The sequence below is a fragment of the Aquarana catesbeiana genome, linkage group LG03 (assembly GCF_042186555.1).
Source record: "Aquarana catesbeiana isolate 2022-GZ linkage group LG03, ASM4218655v1, whole genome shotgun sequence".
NCBI classification, from domain to species: Eukaryota; Metazoa; Chordata; class Amphibia; order Anura; family Ranidae; genus Aquarana; species Aquarana catesbeiana.
In genome coordinates this window covers 713,388,536-713,409,595 of record NC_133326.1, presented here as the reverse complement: position 1 = coordinate 713,409,595, position 21,060 = coordinate 713,388,536, and the positions used below count along the sequence as shown (strand labels likewise).

Here is a 21,060-nt window from a genome sequence, read left to right as displayed (position 1 = left end):
AGCAAACTGCAGTTCCTCTTTAAGCTTCATAGCATACCTCCCAACATTTTGCAATGGGAATGAGGGACACCTACTACTAAACGTATGTAGGCATAGGACTGATCTGTAGAACTACAAGAGCCAGCATGCCTTGTTTGCTACATAATGGCATTGCATCATCCAGCATGGTCTGGGGTCCCTGATACTAGTAACACTAGGAGACACGTTGTCTGTAGAACTACAAGAGCCAGCATTCACCGGGGTACTTGGTAAACGTTGCCACATTTACAGATATCTAGTCTATAGAACTACAAGAACCAGCATGATCTAGGGTTCTTGGTATACGAGACAGCATCCAAAGAAAACTAGTCTATACAACTACAAGAGCCAGAATGCATTAGGGTACTTGGTATAATTAGAGCATTTACAGATAACTAGGCTGAAGAACTACAAGAACCAGCACGCCTTGTTTGCTATATAATGACATTGCATCACTCAGCATTGTCTGGGGTCCCTGATACTAGGGACACCAGGAGATTAGTGGTCTGTAGAACTACAAGATCCAGCATGCACTGGAGTACTTGGTACAAACTAGGGTGAAGAACTACAAGAGCCAGCATGCCTTGTTTGCTATATAATGGCATTGCATTACCCAGCATGGTCTATGGTCCCTGGTACAGGTGACAGCAGGAGATAAATGGGATAAAGAACTGCAAGAGCCAGCATGCACTGGGGGGGGGGGGGAGTGGTGGCATGTGATAAACAATCAACAGAATAAGAAGTACCAGCAATCACTGGGGTACCTAATGCAAGTTACAGCATTTACAGATAGATTGGCTATAGAACTACAAGAGCCAGCCCCCCTTCTTGCTATGCACTAACATTGCATCATACAACGTGGTCTAGGGTCCTTGGTAAGTGACAGCAGAAGATAAGTGGTCTGTAGAACTACAAGAGGCAGCCTGCTGTGGGGTACGACCATGCTGGATGATGCAATGCCATTATGTAGCAAACAAGGCATGCTGGCTCTTGTAGTTCTACAGATCACATATGCTGAATGGTGCAATGTCTTTATATAGCAAACGACCCATCCTGGCTCTTGTAGTTCTTCAGCCTTGTTATCTGTAAATGCTGTAATCATACCAACATACCAAGTACCCCGGTGAATGCTGGCTCTTGTAGTTCTATAGACTAGACATCTGTAAATGTGGCAACGTTTACCAAGTACCCCGGTGAATGCTGGCTCTTGTAGTTCTACAGACAACGTGTCTCCTAGTGTTACTATTATCAGGGACCCCAGATCATGCTGGATGATGCAATGTCATTATATAGCAAACAAGGCATCCTGGCTCTTGTAGTTCCTCAGCCTAGTTATCTGTAAATGCTGTAATCATACCATGTCCCCCAGTGCATGCTGGCTCTTGTAGTTCTAGAGACCACTTATCTCCTGGTGTCATTAGTATCAGGGACCCTAGACCATGCTGGGTGATGCAATGTCATTATATAGCAAACCAGTCTTGCTGGTTCTTGTAGTTCTACAAACCACTTACTGTATCTAATGGTGTCTATGCTGGATGAAATGCCACTTTAGTATAAAAACAAGCCAGGCATGCTGGCTCTTGTAGTTCCTCAGTAAATTGGTTTACACCCAGGGCAGGCACAAATAATAAAGCCATGAACATAAATATAACAATCTCAGGCAAACATCTCAGAGTAACCCCTTAATAAATCACCTTGGAATTACATGGCTCTTCCAGGAAAGCCACATTGGCATTAACAATAAAAAAACAAGTATCTAGGCAGGTTAATCAGCATGACGTTTTCCTCACTCACTTTGCTTTCTCACATACTGGAAGGAGGATCTGAGCCACCACTAATCTGAAGGGGAACGGTCACATGTTGCTCCACGGGGGTTGGCGGCGGCTGATCTCTTCCTGCTGTGTTCAGTGGAGAGGGGAGGGGTCTCTAATCCCTGCAACACTGAAGAGAGAAGCAGATTGGCTGCCCTCTCCTCTCCACTGAACACAAGCGGAAACAATACTCCTGGCAAAGGCAGCAAAACATTCCCGATTTTCCTGGGACAAACAAAATCTCGGGAAAATAATCGGGACAAGCTGAAATCGGGACGAGGGTCCAAAAACGGTCGTAGAGAAGACTGCTACTGTACCGCAAAAACTGCGCCTAGAATGGCGTTTTTAGCAGGCCATTCCCCTGCAGCATGTCCTCAGTGTCTCCACACCATGCTCCCTATAAAAACTCAGCGTCCAGAAGTGCGTCATGTGACTTCCGGTTCCATCTTGCTGCATCACCGGAAGTCCTCCTGACGCCATCTTGGTACACCGGAATGAAGCATTTAGGAGGACACAGTTCCACACAGCAGCGCTGGGGAAAGGAAGGGAGTTGCCACCATTTACAAAGGCAAGTAACCCTTAGAAATAGGAAACCCTTCTGATACAGACCATCATCCAGGACTTGGCCACAACTAGTCCTGGATGAAACCAGAGAAGGGGGGGGGTCCACCAACAACAGTTACCAGACCATAAGAAAACAAAAAACGTGTCGGTGCTCCTGGAGGGACTGGAAACAGAAAACAACTGAGGGTCAGAGGAAAGGGAGGGGCCTTTTAAATTCTATCTGATTTGTGTTTCCTGTAGAGGGTGGAGCCGATCATCTCTCAAGTAGCTGTCCTGGATGGTGAGGAGGGAAATTGGGATTGTCCTGGGAAAAAAAAAAAAAAATCGGGACTGTTGGCAAGTATGCAAACCTGCAACACATGTGACCCCGTAAAGACAGCAGAGGTCTAGGATCCCCCAATGCATTGGATGTTTCATATAGAACAATCTGTGACTATCATTTTTGCCATCTTGCCGAAAAGTAATATTAGAGTAGCTGCTTAGCAACCAGCTATATACAGTGGTAAAATAAGAACCACAAAACACATCAAAAATCGCATCACAAATGCACCATTTGGGTTTCTGGTGAAGCTCCCTTGAAATCTATTAGCCGCAAATTGCAGAAAAAAAACCCTTTCCAAAAATGCACCGGCCAGAAAACGCATAGATGTGAACTAGTAACATTGGAAACCATGTTAAATGGACTGTAGTACGTTTCTGTAAACTGCACTAAAAAAGCATAGGTGTGAACATAGGGTAAATATCACTGGCAGGGAAGGGGTTAAATCAAGTGCAATCAATGCTATCAAAGGTCAGGTAGCACCATGTGATCAGGTGACACCTTAAAAAAAAAAAAAAAATATTATATATATATATATATATATATATATATATATATATATATATATATATATATATATATATATATATATATATAGTCGTGGCCCTAAGACCAAGACAAATGTGGATCACATAAACACGCGACAAGACTCACAACATAAATAGACCTGAGGTGTGGCTTTTGGTCATCTGGTAGGTATGGCAAGAAAAGGGGCCAAAAATAACCAGGTAGGGAAGTATCTTTATTGCCTCTAACCTCATTGAGTGAGCTTGGAGAAAGGGCCATCTTGAGGGAATATATATATCTGGTAAAGCAGGCAGACTTTCACCTGCCTAGCTTCTTGGTCAAATGGTCTGGTACTCCTTGCTGAGATGTGGCTGAGGCTGCGCCGATCCAAAGGAATATCCAGAATACCGCCCGGGGTCTAGGCCTAAGTTGACCAGTAGGACCCAAACATGTTTAATAAACTGATTTCCACTCAGGGGGTTGACCTGAAAAGGCAGTAATGGGCTGGAGACTGGCTGGGTAGGTGAAAGAGCAGACGGTCAAAAGATCGTTGCTGGGCACCAGGCGTTGCTGGTTCGAAAGAAGTTTATATCCACTCCAGGTCCGGTTTGTTGCGTTTTCCGTAAGATAAAGGACATAGTGGCTTGGATACCGGCCAGGTACAGCCTGATAGGGGTATGAGGGAGAGCCAGCTGTGTGTGGCAATAAGATATAAAGGCTAGGACATGAGTGACGTCATCTACTGTGGTTCCGGGACAAGTGGCAAGGAACCTACGGTAGGTGTACCAGGCCGTGGGATAAGCCTTTAGTGTGTTGCTAGACAGTGAGTGGTTGATGAGCCGGGTTGCATTGGCAAGGTGTAGCTTCAATCCATTGTTAGTTGAGACCAAGGTGGGATAGGAGTGGATGATGGGTCGGCTCCGGGTTCCTGCTGGAAGAATGAGACAAAATTGGAGCGGGACAGTGCATCGGCTGTGGTATTGCACTTGCCAGGGATATGCTTACAGTAACTGTTAAATTTGGTGATGTAGTGACAATTGCAGCAGACTGCGCAGGAAGGACATGACGGGGAGCGACTTGGATCTACCCTTATTAATGATGTCAGCTGTAACCTGGTTGTCTGGTGAAGAGCTCTGTCTGATCTGTCCAAGTGTGGCCCCAGACTTGGGCTGCTGCCGCGATGGGGTACAGCTCGAACAATGACAAAGATCGAGGGAAGCCAGGAATCAGGCAGATTTCCAGGGGCCAAGGTCTGGAAAACCAGTGATGGCCAAAAATTGCAGCAAAACCAGTGGAGGCTGCAGCATCTGTGACTACCTGGGCGACTGAGCTGATACTGAGGGAAAAACATTGATATGTCATTCCAGTTGAAGAGGAACTCGTCCCACAAAGCCAAGTCTGCTATTGCTGCTGGGTCTAGTCTGAGGACTTGGTCGGGTCCTGCACTCGGGCAAGAAAGACTAAGAGCCTTGAGATGAACGACCGCCCCTGAGGAATTGTTCTCATAGCGAAATTGAGCATCCCTATCAAGGACTGCAGCTGTCTTTTAGTACATTCCTGTGACCGGGTAAACTCTTGAATGACCAACCTAACACAAGCTAATTTGTCAGAAGGCAGGCCAGGCTGCATGGCATGCGTATCCAGGACGATGCCTGAGAAACTCATGAAATGTGTTGGGCCTTCCACTATGTGTCCATTGAGATTGTTGAAGACCTCTTAGCTTGTCTAGATCTACCGGGGGGGGGGGGGGAGTATGTCTAGGTGTTCGATAAGCAGAAAATCGTCCGGATTATGGATAACCCTGTGACATTGGGCCTGGTGTGACAGGTTCAAGTGAGGGATTGGGCGAAACCGTCAGCTTTGTGAGCAAAGTGGCGACAAAAGAGTTCCGTGTCTGTGAGGCTCCAGTCAGAGCTTATCTGGAACTGGGCAAGTCTCGCTGCTGCTTTGGCTGAAAAATGGCCGATGGTCGTAGACGGCAAAACCTCCATATTTGTAAGCAAGATCTGTCACTGCATGAAGGTATAAGTCCCACTCCTCCCTCCTGCTGAGGGTGGCTGAACAAAGTACATCTCTGAACATCCCGAAGGCCAGGGAGAACTCAGTGGCTGACAGCTTACGACTGAGGCTGGGGTCTCTCGACTTGACAACCACTGAGACATCCCCCCAGGCGTATGATTTGTTGTCCGCCAAGTCATGGACTGAGATGAGCAGGGATGCCAAATGACATCTTTTCCCTCCAATATATCCTCCCTGATGCTGGTCGGGACAAGATGAACGGGGAGGACGATAGATGCAGAGCCTGGTGTACCTGCAGAAGGAGAAGCTGTCATCGGGACCATGACCAGGTCCGGGAGGGCCATGGATGGGTGAACTTTCAAAGGTGTGACTCTGGTCTGGACGTCCGAACTGTTGCTGCTAAGGGGGAGACCAAAGAGTGCAGCTGGGCCCCGTGGATGGATTGTAGGGATGCCTGTTGGGCCCAGCTGCAGCTGGAGGCGGGAAGAGGAGCCTGAAAAGCTTTGCCTTCCTGGCCGTTAGCAGGAAAGGGAATATCCCTGCGACTCAGCTATGAGTTTGGGGATGTTCCGTCCCCTGAGGGACTGCAGGCAGCCGCGCTCTGAGCCGTTTGGGGGGGTAACAGAGGGGCGGGTGTGAAGTCCTCGCTGCCAGAAGACAAAAAGGGGGCTGGGTGCTCATATTTAAGAGGAGTCATAGCCATAGGATAGAGAGCGGAGTGGTAAAGAGAAAACTCAGAGAGGAGGAAAAAGGAAGAAGTACAGAAAAAGGAATGATAGGCATAGACAGGAGCTGACAGAGTTCTGTTGTGCAGAACTTATGTTGAGTGGAAATTTAGAAAACTCAGAAGAGTGCGTGGCGACCGAGGTGGGCCAGGAGGTGACTGGCCAGATAACCGATAGCTCGGGTGCCTGTCTGTGGCAAGCACAAACCTGAAGACCAGAAGCCCAGGGCGTACTGGGGCGAGAAGTAGAAGTCTGGTACGGCCTACGTAGGAATGTTGCGGTCTGTAGGGGGTGACGTGTGCTCGGCCTGCTAACACTTGTCCTGCCAGCAAGTCTACTGTTAAGCGACCTTGTCTGCGAGGTGAAAGGTCGCCCTTCGAAAACAGAGTGTCATGTATAGACATATGTGACAGAACTAACGCCTGGAGATCACGTCCAATGATGTATGTGAAGTAACAGTATAGTGAAAGGGTGCTGCAGAATGATGTGATAGAAAAGCCCATGAACTAGACCCTGACTGACGCTGTAGTAGCGAGTTCCTGGTTATGATCGAAACTCGGTCGACCGGGAACACCTGCAGTAGGGGTGACATGAGTGCAACAAGATTCTTTACTTTTTTTTTTTTTTCCTTTTTTTTTTTTCTTTTTTAAGTGTCCCCCTTGTATGCGACTGGCCCTGGTGAAGATGCAAACATAGCGTTTTTTTTTTTTTTTTTTAACCTGGGAAATAACGTCCAACCTGGTACAGGATGGAACCTGAACTCGACTGACCTGAGGGAGAAAAGATAGACGAAAACAATGAGTGGCTCGTATGAATGCCACTGGAGACGAGTGACCGATTAAGTGCCACTAAAAAATGAAGTGGGCTGTATGAGCACCACTGAGTGTGCTTGCAGGGATTGCAAGGAGTATATGTTGAGATGCATGTTTGCAGCGATTGCAAATGGGTATATGCTGAGATGCGTGTTTTGCAGTGATTGCAAAAAAAAAAAAAGGGTAAATGCTGAACTGCGTGTTTTGTAGCGATTGCAAGTGGGTAAACACTAAGATGCGTGTATTTGCAGCAATTGCAAGGAGTTTATACTGAGATGCATGTTTTGCAGTGATTGTATACGGGTAAATGGTAAGATGCGTGTATTTGTAGCAATTGCAAGGAGTTTGTACTGAGATGCATAATTTTACAGAGATTGCAAAATGGGTATATGCCGAGATGCGTCTTTTTTGCAGCAAATGCAAGGAGTTATGATGAGATGCGTGTCTTGCAGCGATTGCAAGGAGTTATGATGAGATGCGTGTCTTGCAGCGATTGCAAGGAGTTATGATGAGATGCGTGTCTTGCAGCGATTGCAAGGAGTTATGATGAGATGCGTATCTTGCAGCGATTGCAAGAAGCTATGATGAGATGCGTGTTCTTGCAGTGATTGCAAAATGGGTATATGCTGAGATGCGTGTATTTGCAGCAATTGCAAGGAGTTTATACTGAGATGCATGTTGCAGCGATTGCAAATGGGTATATGCTGAGATGCGTGTTTTGCAGTGATTGCAAGGAGTTATGAGATGCGTAGCTTGCAGCGATTGCAAGAAAGGTCACCTACTGATAGGCGAAAAAGAAAAGGATAGCAGAAATTGTATATGTAGCAAGGAACTGCGAAGTGACATACGTAACGAATTGTAGATTTGTTATAGGGATTGTATTGGTGTGTGGGATACTCGTGACGCGAACCGTTGTGCCGTTTGTGCGACTAGGTTCGGAGTGGACTGTGATGCATGTAGCTGCTGAGGTGAAGTGAATCGGACAAAAAATAAATAATGAATCGTAGGGTATGGTAAGAACCACTACAAATTGGTGTGCTGGATAAGACCGATGCAAACCGTTGTGCCGCCGAGGCGACTAGGCTTGAATCCGACTGGGATTCGTATGACATGAAAGCAATACGAAACAGTCAGTAGAAAATTACATAAACAACGAACTATTTGTGGGGTACAACAGGGACTAATAAGAATCAGTGAGCGGGATGCATCCGATGCGAACCGTTGTGCTGCCGATGCGACTATGTTCGAATCCTATTGTAGCAGGTATGCAATATGAATTGGTTGTAAAGAGATGGCACTGATACAAATCGGTTGTAAGATGTATGAAGTGAACCCAATCGGTTGCAGCGTGTATACCACACCTTACTTCTAAAACCGAACACATACCAACCACCCAGCCTAATCAAAGTGCAGACAAGGCCCCATGTGGGTCTAATTACCACCTCAATCAGACACAGAACCCATGCAAATAATACATGCTGATCTCCAAATGGATGAGACGGCAACCCCATAGACAGTGAATCCTATGAGAAAATGAAGCCTGTATCGAGTGATATCAGAGAACAACCGACAATGGCTCAGAGGCTTGGATCTACAAACGAATCGTATGTTTGTGGATAGGATGACAAGCAAAGCAGAGCGAGCCTGAAAATCTAAGTTTGCAGGTATAGTAAACATATCCAATGGTAACATTGCATATGAACAAAAAGGTTTGAACCCTACCTGCAACAGCAAGCGAGAACCGCCGACGAAGACGCCGCAACCCACTTGTAATCGATCGCACAGACTTATGAACACAAGATAAGCTGGGAAGAGTCAGCACAGTGACATGTAGTATCGTGCACTGAAACTGACAAAGAGGAAGGGGAAGTGGTCAGCTTAAATACCCTCCGGGCTCCTCCCATAAATTCAGGCCAGCACACTGGCCCTCTAACATATATATACAAATATATATATATATATATATATATATACACACTTTTGTATTTTAAGGTGTCACCTGATCACATGGTGCTCCCCGACCTTTGATAGCATTGATTGCACTTGATTCATTATCAGCGCACATCACACTTGTGTTTTCACAAACACTCCTAACACTTCCACTAACCTTCTGCGCATTTCAAGACAATTCTTATTGTGCAGGTCCCCCTTTTTCCCCCAGGGTTCATACCTGGGGTACATTTGTATCTCTAGCGCTGCACTTTTCCCATTACACATTTACACGCAATTAGTCTTATTGTTGGTGCTGGCAGCTCATCTTTTCTATATTAGTGGCGCAATAATTTTCTATATTACTGTATTGTGTATGGTCTGCTGAAAAAAGAGGATTGGACAGAGTATGGACAGCTTTAGAACAATACCAAGAAATAAACTGTTTTCATATAGGAAAGTGGAGGGATAGCCAGGATATACACATATATACACATATCTGTGATATCAGCTGTCGTCTACTCTGGCCTTTCTATTAGGCATTTGATTTTCTCGGAAATGCGGAGCATGTGACTCTTATTCTAGTTTAAATGTAGTGACATCTGATTTGTAACCGGGGGAGGCGAATATTCCTGAAAACTAGAAGTAAGTCCATAATTAGTTATCAACAGTGATTCCCCCTCCCCCCCACGGCTCTTGATCAATCACAGTGGCGATCCGCTCCGGGGTAGGACTCCTCCTAGAAGAGACTGCTGCTGCTGTGGCCGATGCTTCTCCTCCCGGCCGAACAGGAGGCGGGTCCTGAGACCAGTTCTAAGACTCCTGGGTCTCAAAACTGGCTTCCTGATTGGCCAGGAGGAGAAGCAGGAAGACATTAGTGAATATTAATTTGCTAATGTCACACAATTTGGTGGGCTCGGGGCCCCAAGCCCACCATTTTTGAAGCCAATCACGTGCTTCCAAAAAAAAACCCACATTGGAATCCATGTGTCAGGCACCCCGCATGTAGATTAGGGGACTGGACGCTTGGATGGGGGGGCAGTGCCCCTGAAACCCTAATGGATGGGCCACCACTGATACATTTTCTATTTGCTACAGTTATTGTTATTGTCTCTCAACAGCTTTGCAGGATCGAGATAGAGGGCTTTCTAGTCATCTTAGTGGAACAATTTTGGCCAAGAAGGAGTTGGTATTGGACAACCACCAATGTCTGGGAGACAATCCATGGTCACTTCCAGACCATTCAGACATGCTGTCTCAAGGACCAGTGTACCATCCTGCTTCATGATCGCTGGCTTTAACGCTTGGCTGTTAAAATCCAAGTCATGAAAGTTTGAGGTCTCTCTGACTCTGTTATTTCTATGCTGCTTAAGGCTAGAAATCAACCTCTCACAAGGTCTATCACCTTGGAGGGCTCTGTATAGCTTCTCTGGAGCAGTAATAACCTTAAGCACCCTGAAGGGTCAAGTCTTAGCATTGGCCATTCTCTTTCAGAGGCTGCTGGTCACTTATTCTCTTTTAAAGGCCTTTCTTTAAGGGGTGGCTCACATTGCTTCCACTTTCATTCACCTGTCACAACGGGATCTCAATTTGGTCATGTTGGCTCTACAGAAGCCTCTCCTTGAGCTCATTCAGGATATTCCCTTGGTTGACCTTACTTGTAAGGTGGGTTTTAACAGTGTATCATGTCAATGAGACAGATTTCAGAATTAGCAATCTTATCCAATAAGGAACCCTTCCTTCTTCTTCACAAAAAAATGGTGGTCTTTAGTCCCTGGGCCTCCTTTCTCCCTAAGGCAGTAGCGTGTTCAGCCCCATTCAGCTGCAGTGTATGTCAGCCTTTTGACAGGCTGCAGGAAGCCGGCCTAGATGCTGCACCTGTGGCTCCTGGCAACACTAATATCCCAGAATTGGACACACTTGGATTATACGTCTAGTGGGCAAGGGACCTTAGGCTTCATGTACAAGGGACGTTTTTACAACCTCTCCTGAACGATTTAACTTGACAGATAGTAATCTACGTTTAAAACGTTCATTTTGCCATGTTTGCATGCCGCGTACAGCAGCGTTTTGCCACGTTTGTATTTAGAAATGCTTAAAAAAAAGCCAAAAATGAAAAGGGTCTGTAAACTAAACGTGGCTAAAAGCAAGTTACTGCGTTTAGAAGCATTTGGCGCTTGAAATGCCTGTAAACTCAGCTTCTGAACACATTTTTTTTGCATTCCAAAAAATGCCTCTAAACTTCCTAGAAATGACTATAAACGACCCTGTGTACATGGACAGATAAGATAACATAGAGGAGAGTTCAGGGGCTGTTGAAAAAAACTGCCAACTGCTCCTAAATGTCCGTCTACCAGCAGCAGTGTACATGAGGCCTTAGTGTGTTCTTCTTTACACCCATCTTTTCCTCTTTCTCTCAAAGTTGGGAGGTTTGATTATGTCTGGGAAATTTGTCTGTACACTATGCACACAGCCATATCTCCTGTGCTCCTAAGGACACATTCCGTCTAATGATATAATGTACCTTACCTATCATTCCATTTCCCTTGCATCCCCAAGTAAACAGACACCACTATCATAGTTTACGCTCTCAGCTCCATTAGCATGACTGCCTTTCTGAGCCGTGCATCTGCTTTTATTTACACATAAACAGGAAGCCACACACAGCATGTGACCTCAACACAGGATATGACCAAATAAGGATATGACAACACAGAAACTCATGGCCCCAACAGCCAATCACTTCCTCCATGCAAAATGACATCACAGGAAATGACACTAAAGGGGAGGGCACTCACAGGAAGGGAAAGGGGGAGGGGAAGTGCACATGCCCCGTCTTAATCAGCATGGAGCCTACTCAATACTGTTCAAAGTAAACAGTATCTAGTAAGATCATTCATTCCTTACAGGCTTGAGACAATCTGAGGGGACATTGCTACTGCTGTTGTCAATATACGGTACAAGTATACTGACAAGGCAGATATCAATGACTTCTTAAAAAACAGATATATATCCAAAAGGATACAAGAGTCTGCAAGAGAGATATATGTTTCTCTCGTTATGCGGACTTCGCTTCTCTAATGTGCATAGCCATCTGAAGGCAAGAAGCCCAGCGCATTGCGCTTGATACCTACAAACCAACAAACCTCCACACACACAGAGAACACGTCTCAAATCCCACCAGAAGGTTTTCATAATGACCGTTTTTACCGCTGGTCTCGATTCAACCCAAGTGAGCTCTGCTAGAGCGCTCCTCGATTAAATCAGACACAGGGAGACAGATGACAATCTATAAAACACACATAATAAAATTTCCACAACAATTATCTTTACTACTATGGAAAAAACCTTCCTTTTCAGTACTTTAACAGCTTCCAGACCGCGGCCCGACGATATACGTCCTTACTTTGAAGGGGGATATCGTTGTTATGGCAGCAGCAAGCTGCCATAACCCTGGTATCCTATTCTTCAGCCAGCGGTCCGGGTTCCGATAAGAGTGGTCTGTGCGGCGGATTCGCTGCGGCATCACTTTTATCGGCGGTGGGAGAGGGCCCCCCTTCCGCCACGCTCCAGTGCCCTCCGCCGCTTACCAGAGTCGGATCTTCACTCTTGCTGGGCATGGAGGTGAGTGAGGGGAAGATGACCCCCACCCATCTCCATAACAATGCAGGGCAGAAGCAACGTCAAAATGTCACTTCTGCCCATAGCTCTTAAAGGGCTATTTATTTTTATTAATTTTTTTAAATGACACATTTTTTTATTTTATTTTTTATTGCATTTAAGTGTAAATATGAGATCTGAGGTCTTTTTGACCCCAGATCTCATATTTAAGAGGTCCTGTTATGCTTTTTTCTATTACAAGGGATTTTTACATTCCTTGTAATAGGAATAAAAGTGACCCATTTTTTTTTAAACAGTGTAAATATAAAAAATAAAAGGTAAAATAAATAAGAAAAAAAAAATTTAAACGCGCCATGTCCCGCCGAGCTCGCATGCACATGTGAGGTATCGCCACGATCGGTAGAGTGAGAGCAATGATTCTAGCACTAGACCTCCTCTGTAACTTAAACATGCAACCTGTAGATTTTTTTTAACGTCGCCTTTGGAGATTTTAAGGGTAAAAGTTTGTCGCCATTCTATGAGCAGGCGAAGCATCATATGTTGGGTTTCAATTTACTCAGCGTAACATTATCTTTCACAATATAAAAAAAATTGGGCTAACTTTACTGTTTGTCTTATTTTTTAATTAAAGTGTATTTTTTCGAAAAAAAAGTGCGCTTTTAAGACCGCTGCGCAAATACAGTGTGACAGAAAGTTTTGCAACGACTGCCATTTTATACTCTAGGGTGTTAGAAAAGAAAATGCATAATGTTTGGGGGTTCTAAGTAATTTTCTAGCAAAAAAAATAGTTTTTAACGTGTAAACAACACATCTCAAAAAGAGGCTCGGTCCTTAAGTTAAAAAATACTGATCTGAATCAGCCTCCCCCTGTGTAGGAGGAAGTGACCCTCCCAACTGCATTCTTCTCCGGTGTCAGATTTTCACTTTCATTTCTCTCTTCTACTGTCAGCGATGGCGTCTGCTAACCTGAGAGCTGAGCTGGAATGTTCCGTCTGTCTGAACATTTATACAGATCCTGTAATGCTGAGATGTGGACACAACTACTGCCGGGTCTGTATTGATCGTGTGCTGGATACACAGGGGTGGTCTGGAGGATATTCCTGTCCTGAATGCAGAGAGAAGTTTCCGGATCGGCCTGCACTGCACAGGAACATAACACTACGTAACATAGTGGAGAATTTCCTGTCTGCTCAGCCAGATCAGGAGGAGTCCGGGGTCTTCTGTACTTACTGTGTGGACTCTCCTGTACCTGCTGTTAGATCCTGTCTGCTCTGTGAGGTTTCTCTGTGTGATAAACACCTCAAAGTCCACAAAAAGTCTCCAGAACACATCTTATGTGACCCCACCTTGTCCATGGAGAGCAGGAAATGCTCCATCCATAAAGAAATTTTGAAGTATTACTGCACTGAGGATGATATCTGTATCTGTGTGTCCTGTAGTTTGGCTGAAGAACATCGAGGACACCAGGTGGAGATGCTGGATGAGGCTTCTGAGAAGAAGAAGGAAACACTGAGGAATGTTCTGCAGAACCTTCTGATAAGGAGAGAGGAGACGGAGGAAAGAGTCCAGAGTCTGCAGGAACACAGGAGGAAAGTATCTGGTGACACCAAGAGAGTCACTGCCCTGTTTAGAGATCTCAGGAGACGTCTGGAAGACCTGGAGAAGAGAATCCTGAGGGAGATCTCCGGGAGGGCAGAGCGGATCTCCATCTCCATCCGGGATCTGGAAATAAAGAAGGAGGAGCTGTCCAGGAAGATGCGTCACATTGAGGAGCTGTGTAACATGACGGATCCACTGACTGTCTTACAGGAATCAGACACAGGTGACTTGTGTGATACTGAGGATGGAGATAATGAGGAAAGAGAGAGACATGAGAAGCTCCTCCATGATGGAGGGTGTCTGGATGTGGATGGGATATCACACACATTACACACATTATCTGATATAATAACAGAGAGAAATGTATCCTTCTATATACAGAGAGCTGCAGACATATTACTGGATGTAAACACAGCTCATAATCTTCTCCATATATCAGATGACAGGAAAACTGTATCCAGGTCAGATAGAAACCAGAATCGTCCAGAAACACCAGAGAGATTTCAGTATTGTCCTCAGGTGTTGAGCAGTCGGAGTTTCTCCTCAGGGAGACATTACTGGGAAGTGGATTTCGGGGGATCAGATTGGTGGGCAGTCGGGATGTGTTACCCCAGTATAGACAGGAGAGGAGAGCAGTCACGGATTGGATTTAATAAGAAGTCCTGGGGTTTGTACAGGAAAGAAAATGAGTGTGGGGTGATACATGACAGTAAATGGATCCTCTTACCCACCAATATCTCCAGTAACAGAGTCAGGATAGATCTGGATTATGAGGTCGGACGGATCTCCTTTTATGATCTGTGTGACCCGATCCGACATCTCCACACCTTCACCACCACCTTCACTGAGCCCCTCCATGCTGGGATATGTGTAGTGAGAGGTTGTTTAAAGATGTGTGGGGGGAATAGGGAATAATAGTAATAGTGATAACTCTGCCCAGAGACTGGTGATGTCACAGGGATGGGTAGTGGGATTGGTAGAATATTCAGCCAATAGGATAAAGCAGTGGGTGGGACTTCAGTCAGTGCCCTGCAGGTTTTTGTTAAATGTGAGATTTCTCCCTCTGTCACTCCCTGTGATTGGGTAGGAGATCTCTCCAGTTACTGGAGTAACAATGAATGACATGTTCCTATTTGTCAGTAAAGAGGGGTGTGGCCTATCTATCTATCTATCTATCTATCTATCTATCTATCTATCTATCTATCTATCTATCTATCTCATGACAATTACTTTCATTGTAATCATTAATCAGAAAGTTATCACAGTGTGTGACATCAGCAATCTCCTCCTCCTGCCCCTCCCCCTACTCTCTGACCCTCCCCCACATGCAGTCACTCTGTGCGGGGTGCAGTGCGGTCGCTGTGATTGGATAGGATGGGGTCCCCTCTCCTCTCTTTCCTCCTCCTATTCCATACAATCTATACTAAATAGAGATGAAAAGAAATGTAACAATCTCAGAGGAAATATATGAAGAAGGGATCTAGAGATTTACTGCTAAGACAATAAAATGTGATGTATCATTAAAGTGTATGTCCACCCATAATGTTTTCTTTTCTTAGTTTTGGATGCAGTGGGGGAGAATTAGAACCGCTGTCAGGATTTTACTACTATCCAGATCTCCATTAAAGAGATTTCTCCTCACTTTACCAAGCAGGAAGTGAGGAGATCTCTCCACAATATAATAAAATCTGACTGGGGCTCTAGCCTTCCCCTATTCTACTAAAAATGTATGTCTGGGTCCCCTTTGCTGATTTCCTCTCACTTCCTGCCCGGTACAATGTTGTCAGCAGGACAGGAAGTGAGGGGAATCCCCAGATATCAGTAAAAACCCAACAGGGGTTCTAATCCTCCCTCACTCCATCCACAACTATAAAAAACATTTCTTAGCTTGGCGTAGACTTTAATAGAATGTATCAGTAATATAATTGTGTTGGTGTCACTGTTATCAGCACTGAGATGTATATTGCTGTGCAGCATGTTCTCCGGTCTCACCCTCATCTTCCCCACCAGAGAGGACAATACCTTACAGAGACACGGCATACATTAGGCTGGTAATATGTAGAATATACGGGAAGCCAAAGAGGGTGAGACCAGAGAACACAATCAGGGCTGCTGTTAGAAATCATGGGGCCCCGTACATTACCTGACAGGGACCCCCCAACCTGGATGGGTGTGTGGGGTCAGGTGTATGGCTCTGAACACGGCTTCAGCTGCAGGAACAAATTCATGCAGTCAGAGTACCTGTGGGAAGAAACCCTTTATTATGTTTTTTTTTTTACAATTGAATTTTTTTATTTTTTACATTTTTTTAACAGCCCTGTAAGGGGGGGGGGGGTTGGTGAAATATCAGGGGTCTAAACAGACTCCTGATGATTCCCTCTTGTGACAGAGGAGAAGATTGAGGACAGGGATCCCCAATGCTTTCTCTGCAGAGAATGAATGAACAGGAGGTGCTCTGTACAGAGGCTTCCTGTTCATTCACAAACTGAAGCATAGTAAACACACTTCAATTATGGATGAACACAGAAGTGATCCATATCTATCACTCACTGTGTTCATTCAGGAAAGGAAGGGGCTGATAAATTTGACACATTTACTGGTCCTCCTCTGTGCTCGCAGCAGCTGACAGCCAGCGGGAGGGAGAGGAAAAGAAGCTGGAAGAGCTAAGGGGCACAGGGGGATCAGAGCTGAATGGAATAGGGATTGTGGACAGGAGAAGGGTGATCAGAGGAGTGGTTGGACAGTCACTGAAACCGATCCCCCTGGAGCAACCACCAGGAAGGAGAAGTCATCTGTACTGCGGGGGAGATGGTGGGGGCTCTGAGCTGTGATCAGCAGCTTTTCCAACTGCCTGCACCATAAAGCTGCCCAGACCCCTTACAGGAGGGCCGGTTCTACCCCCTCTGTGGTCCTGAACACGCTGAACAGCAATATACATCACAGTGCTGCTAACAGTCACACCATCTGATTGGTTGCTCCGGGTCTCAAGCTCTAGGGTTCCCCAAATATGCCTCAGTCCCTGGGGGCCCAAATATGTCCCATTCTGCCTAAAAAAATGTTGCCTGGGGGCCCAAACATTTCCAAGGGTCTGGTGGCAGGGCCGAGCCAAAGAGTTGTAGAAGAGACGGCGAACTTGGGTACTTCAGTGGAATGGGGGCACAAAAATGGCAGAACCTGCAACCTATACTGCTATAGTTCACAGCTCATGGGGGGAGGACACTTTGACTTTTTGCCTTGGGTGCTAAAAGGAGTCTGTCTGGGGCCCCAAGTGTGTCTCAATACCTAGGGATCTTATATGAGGCTTTATTTATTTTTTGAGACCCAAGTATGTCACATTGCTTTGGGACCCCAAATGGTCTTAAAGATACTCTGTCACTTGTCCACTCAGGGTCAACCCACTTATATTCCCCATTATTGCTCTCCTCAGATGCTCCATTCCTCCCCCCATGTAGGCTCCATGTTGGAATATGTCAGAGCTTGCTTACACAGGATTGATGTTGTCACCCCTCCCCCTCCCTCATGTGACAGTATTTAAGCCTGGTGATTGGCTGCTTAGGCCTGAGCATTGTTTGCTGGGATCACATGATCCCTCATACCTGGGAAATTGGGAACCTAGCAAGGGCTTTGATGGAGCAACAACATATTGGGTAACAGCAAAGGAGAATATATAGGGGGGTTTGGAGGGTTTTCAAGAGAACCTCCCACTTTACCCTGAAAGGACAAAGTGGGTGGAGTCTCTTTATCCCGCCTCTGGGCTTGCCAAAGGTTCCTCAGTCAGTATGACTATGTTCAGTGGTAAGAGGTGATGGGGTGCACTGATCTGGGGGTGCAGTGTTTACCTGGAGAGATGTACTTACTGTTATTTATAGACTGCAATATAACAGTGTACACTTCTCCGGCTCTGAGTGTGGATGTACATGGAGACTCTATAGGGGGTGTACGGCTGCTGCATTACTTACAGAAGGGGGCGGGACATTATTTCCTATGGCTCCTCCCAGTACATGATCATTATGTATAGTGAGATGGGACATTGTATAGAGTGCTGGACCTGAGACAGAGCGCAGAGTGTAACATGACTTATGGGAGGCACAGATGGAGGTGTACTGGCCCTTTAAGACCAAATCTATCTATCTATCTATCTATCTATCTATCTATCTATCTATCTATCTATCTATCTATCTATCTATCTATCTATCTATCATATAAGATTACAATATGTAGTAGAAATAAGAATATAATAAGTTTGAAGATTGTGTCATTCTTTTTCATCATATATCGCTGTCATCATGTATGATTGATAAGTGTATCTACATTATTATATCATATATTATATCACTTTTATAATGGATCCTAATATAATGTGTCCCCATAGAATGGATCACCAATAGAATTCTATGGGATCACTTTTATAACTACTGATTTAATATTGTATCACTTATACTGATTTTTAGGTTTTTGATTTATTAGATTTTTAGATTTAAGTCACATGATAATTGCGCAAATGTTTATCAAAATAATATTTTTGCTGAAAATACAGGAAAATCGTTATTAGCGGATACAAATACAACATAACTTACAAAATTCCTTCTAATTCTAGAACATGAACCTGTATTGAGCTAATAAATAACAAATATTTGTAAATTTTAAATTGAGTTTTTTTTGTAAACCAGTGAGAATTGAAGGAACACAGAACTGTAAATAGGCGACTTACACTGACCAATGGCGGCAGCCAGTTGGGATTGAGAAAAATTTTACAACACGCCCCTTTTATAGAAATCATTCTAACGATTGACTTCTGCTGAGCAGGGACGGCCGCACACTGATTGACATTGAGCCGATCCCCGCTGAACCGGCTGAATTTCCATCCATGTATGGCCAGCTTTAGGGCTCATTCACACTAGGGGCAGGGACTGACACTCCTTTGAAAAGTGGTCCATACTCAGATCACTTTTCAGAGGTGTTTGACAATATCTCACCTCCTCACCACCCGTTTTAACCCCTTAAAGCAACGCCACCAACCTGCAACTGTGTGCATTACACATGGATATGGGGTGGTTGCAGAGTGGTCCTATCTACTGTAGAGTCCGGAGGGAAGGGTTCCTCTGGGCACGACCGACCTGGAAGCTGCAATCAGAATCATGTGATGGAAACCAGATCCTATGAAATCTATGAATGGGTCATGTTTGGTGGGTGGTGGTATCTGCCGAATGCAATAAAGGGGTACCTGCTTTGCTTCATGGCCACAACATGTGTACACCCCTGACTGCTGACTCTGCAGCTAAAGGGGGAGCAGTTTTGGGCTCAACCAGGGGGTTATACCACCCCCCAACTGCTAGTGTGATCGATTCTCATGTATGTTGGTGCACCACAGACAGCCAATCATAAGCTGAGGAGACATTCCTCGCCCTGCAGCTGCACATATACATGTCCCTTGAAGCACATGGGGGGAGGGGAGTCAGTGGACATGGGGGATCAGAGGAAACGGGGTGATGAAAGCCCATGGAGGATCAAAAGAGATGTCAGAGATCTGCAGAGGGGAGAGGACACTAACTGCAGCCAATAGAAAATAGGAATGGTGCTAGATGCGGGGGTTGGGGGATTGGGGGGTTCACTTTTTGAATGAATAGCTGTAATCGGCCATTTTTCTACTCACCAGAGTCTGGGGTTCACTTCTGGTATAAGTTGAAGGTTAGAAACAGAAATGTTTTGAGGCACTAAGGACTTTCATGGTACCATTGAACTCACTACATTAAATACAGTGTAAAATCATTATGTTTATTACAAAAGTTATACAAAATCATTAATAAATACATCACACACCAGCGACAAAATGTAATAATATTAAAACAAGTAAAGGGAACCAAACCTCTTCAAAGACTGGATGTCTTCATATAGTTCCCCACAAATGTAAGGAACCTATAATAGATGTTAGTCCAGCCTTCCTGCCGACATGTTTCGCTGGGTTACCACTTCCTCAGGAGTTTTAGAAGGAGTAATAATCTGCAGAGCACAAGACATAAGTCATAGCACACCAAGAAAACATGTATAGACATACAGTATGTGCCCATGTATACACGTATGATAAAACACACATACGCATGCCCACATAAGATACACACACATAATAAATTCAATATATGCTCAATGCATCACCACATGCACTGCGCAGGAAACTCATATGGCCAATGAAAACAGGAGGGGGGGGCAACACTCACCCGAAAATTCACACAAACCCATCCAGGAAGGGAACGCCACATATGGAGGTCTCCCCGGTCAGTGTGGAAGCCAGGTAAGGTGAGGGCTGATAAGCTCTGTTTGATATACGTATTTCTTAACATTATAGCATTGTAAGGGTAGCCAACCAGACGTTGTACAAGTGTACAGAGTACTCTATATACACACCAAGGAGATGTAAGGATCCTAAAATATTGTACACTGGCGGTGCGTGATCAAAGAAATAGGAATCCTTCAAAAGTACTAGCTGGTCAAAACCAAACCTATATAGATAAGTAGAGAGAAATCCTTAGAGATGGGCCAAACACTCCTGGGTTCAGTTCGCAGCAGAACTCCTGAACAGAGGAAAAGTTCTAACCCAAACCTCATTGAAGTCTATGGGAGCTGAACAGGAAAAAATCAAAAGTCCCCATTTTGAAGGCTTATATGCTAGTAATTGGCCATAAAAGGGATATGGGGGCCGGGTACTGCCCTGGGGGATATGTATCATTGCAAAAACATTTTTTTAAAGTGCAACATAAAAAAATCAAAAATTCCTTTAAATATATATTCCTGGGGAGGGTCCCCTTAGTCTGCCTCTAAAGTGGCGCATCTGCAGCATGTTTAGAACCTGGTGCAGCAAAAATTACATTTCTAAAGAAAACAAAAATCCCATTTAAATTGACTCTCGGTTGCAATTGCTGGGACCCAGTTTTTGGGTAAAAAAAAAAAACACGTGGGGTCCCCCCCACTCCAGGCCTTTTTGGGGGGAGGGTTTATGATTTTTTTTACTGGCAATTGTTTTTTTTTTTATTTTTATATTCAGCTGTCAGTGGGGAAGCTCATTGACAGCTGATGACTCATTAGTTATTACGGACGCCGCAGCTGGCTTCCCAGCCCTGCTCCTTAACAACTAGCTTTTA

General features: G+C 44.9%; 1 protein-coding gene across 1 annotated transcript; it reads left to right on the top strand.

Annotated features, from left to right (window-relative positions):
* Positions 1-13,236: 13,236 nt before the first annotated feature.
* On the top strand, positions 13,237-17,505 carry LOC141133668 (E3 ubiquitin-protein ligase TRIM39-like). The gene has a single exon (XM_073623165.1). The coding sequence runs from the start codon at positions 13,277-13,279 to the stop codon at positions 14,837-14,839; it is 1,563 nt and encodes a 520-aa protein (XP_073479266.1). The 5' UTR covers positions 13,237-13,276; the 3' UTR covers positions 14,840-17,505.
* The last annotated feature ends 3,555 nt before the right edge of the window (positions 17,506-21,060 follow it).

Coding starts and splice junctions, on each gene's coding strand:
- LOC141133668 (XM_073623165.1), top strand. CDS start 13,277: ATGGCGTCTGCTAACCTGAGAGCTGAGCTGGAATGTTCCGTCTGTCTG.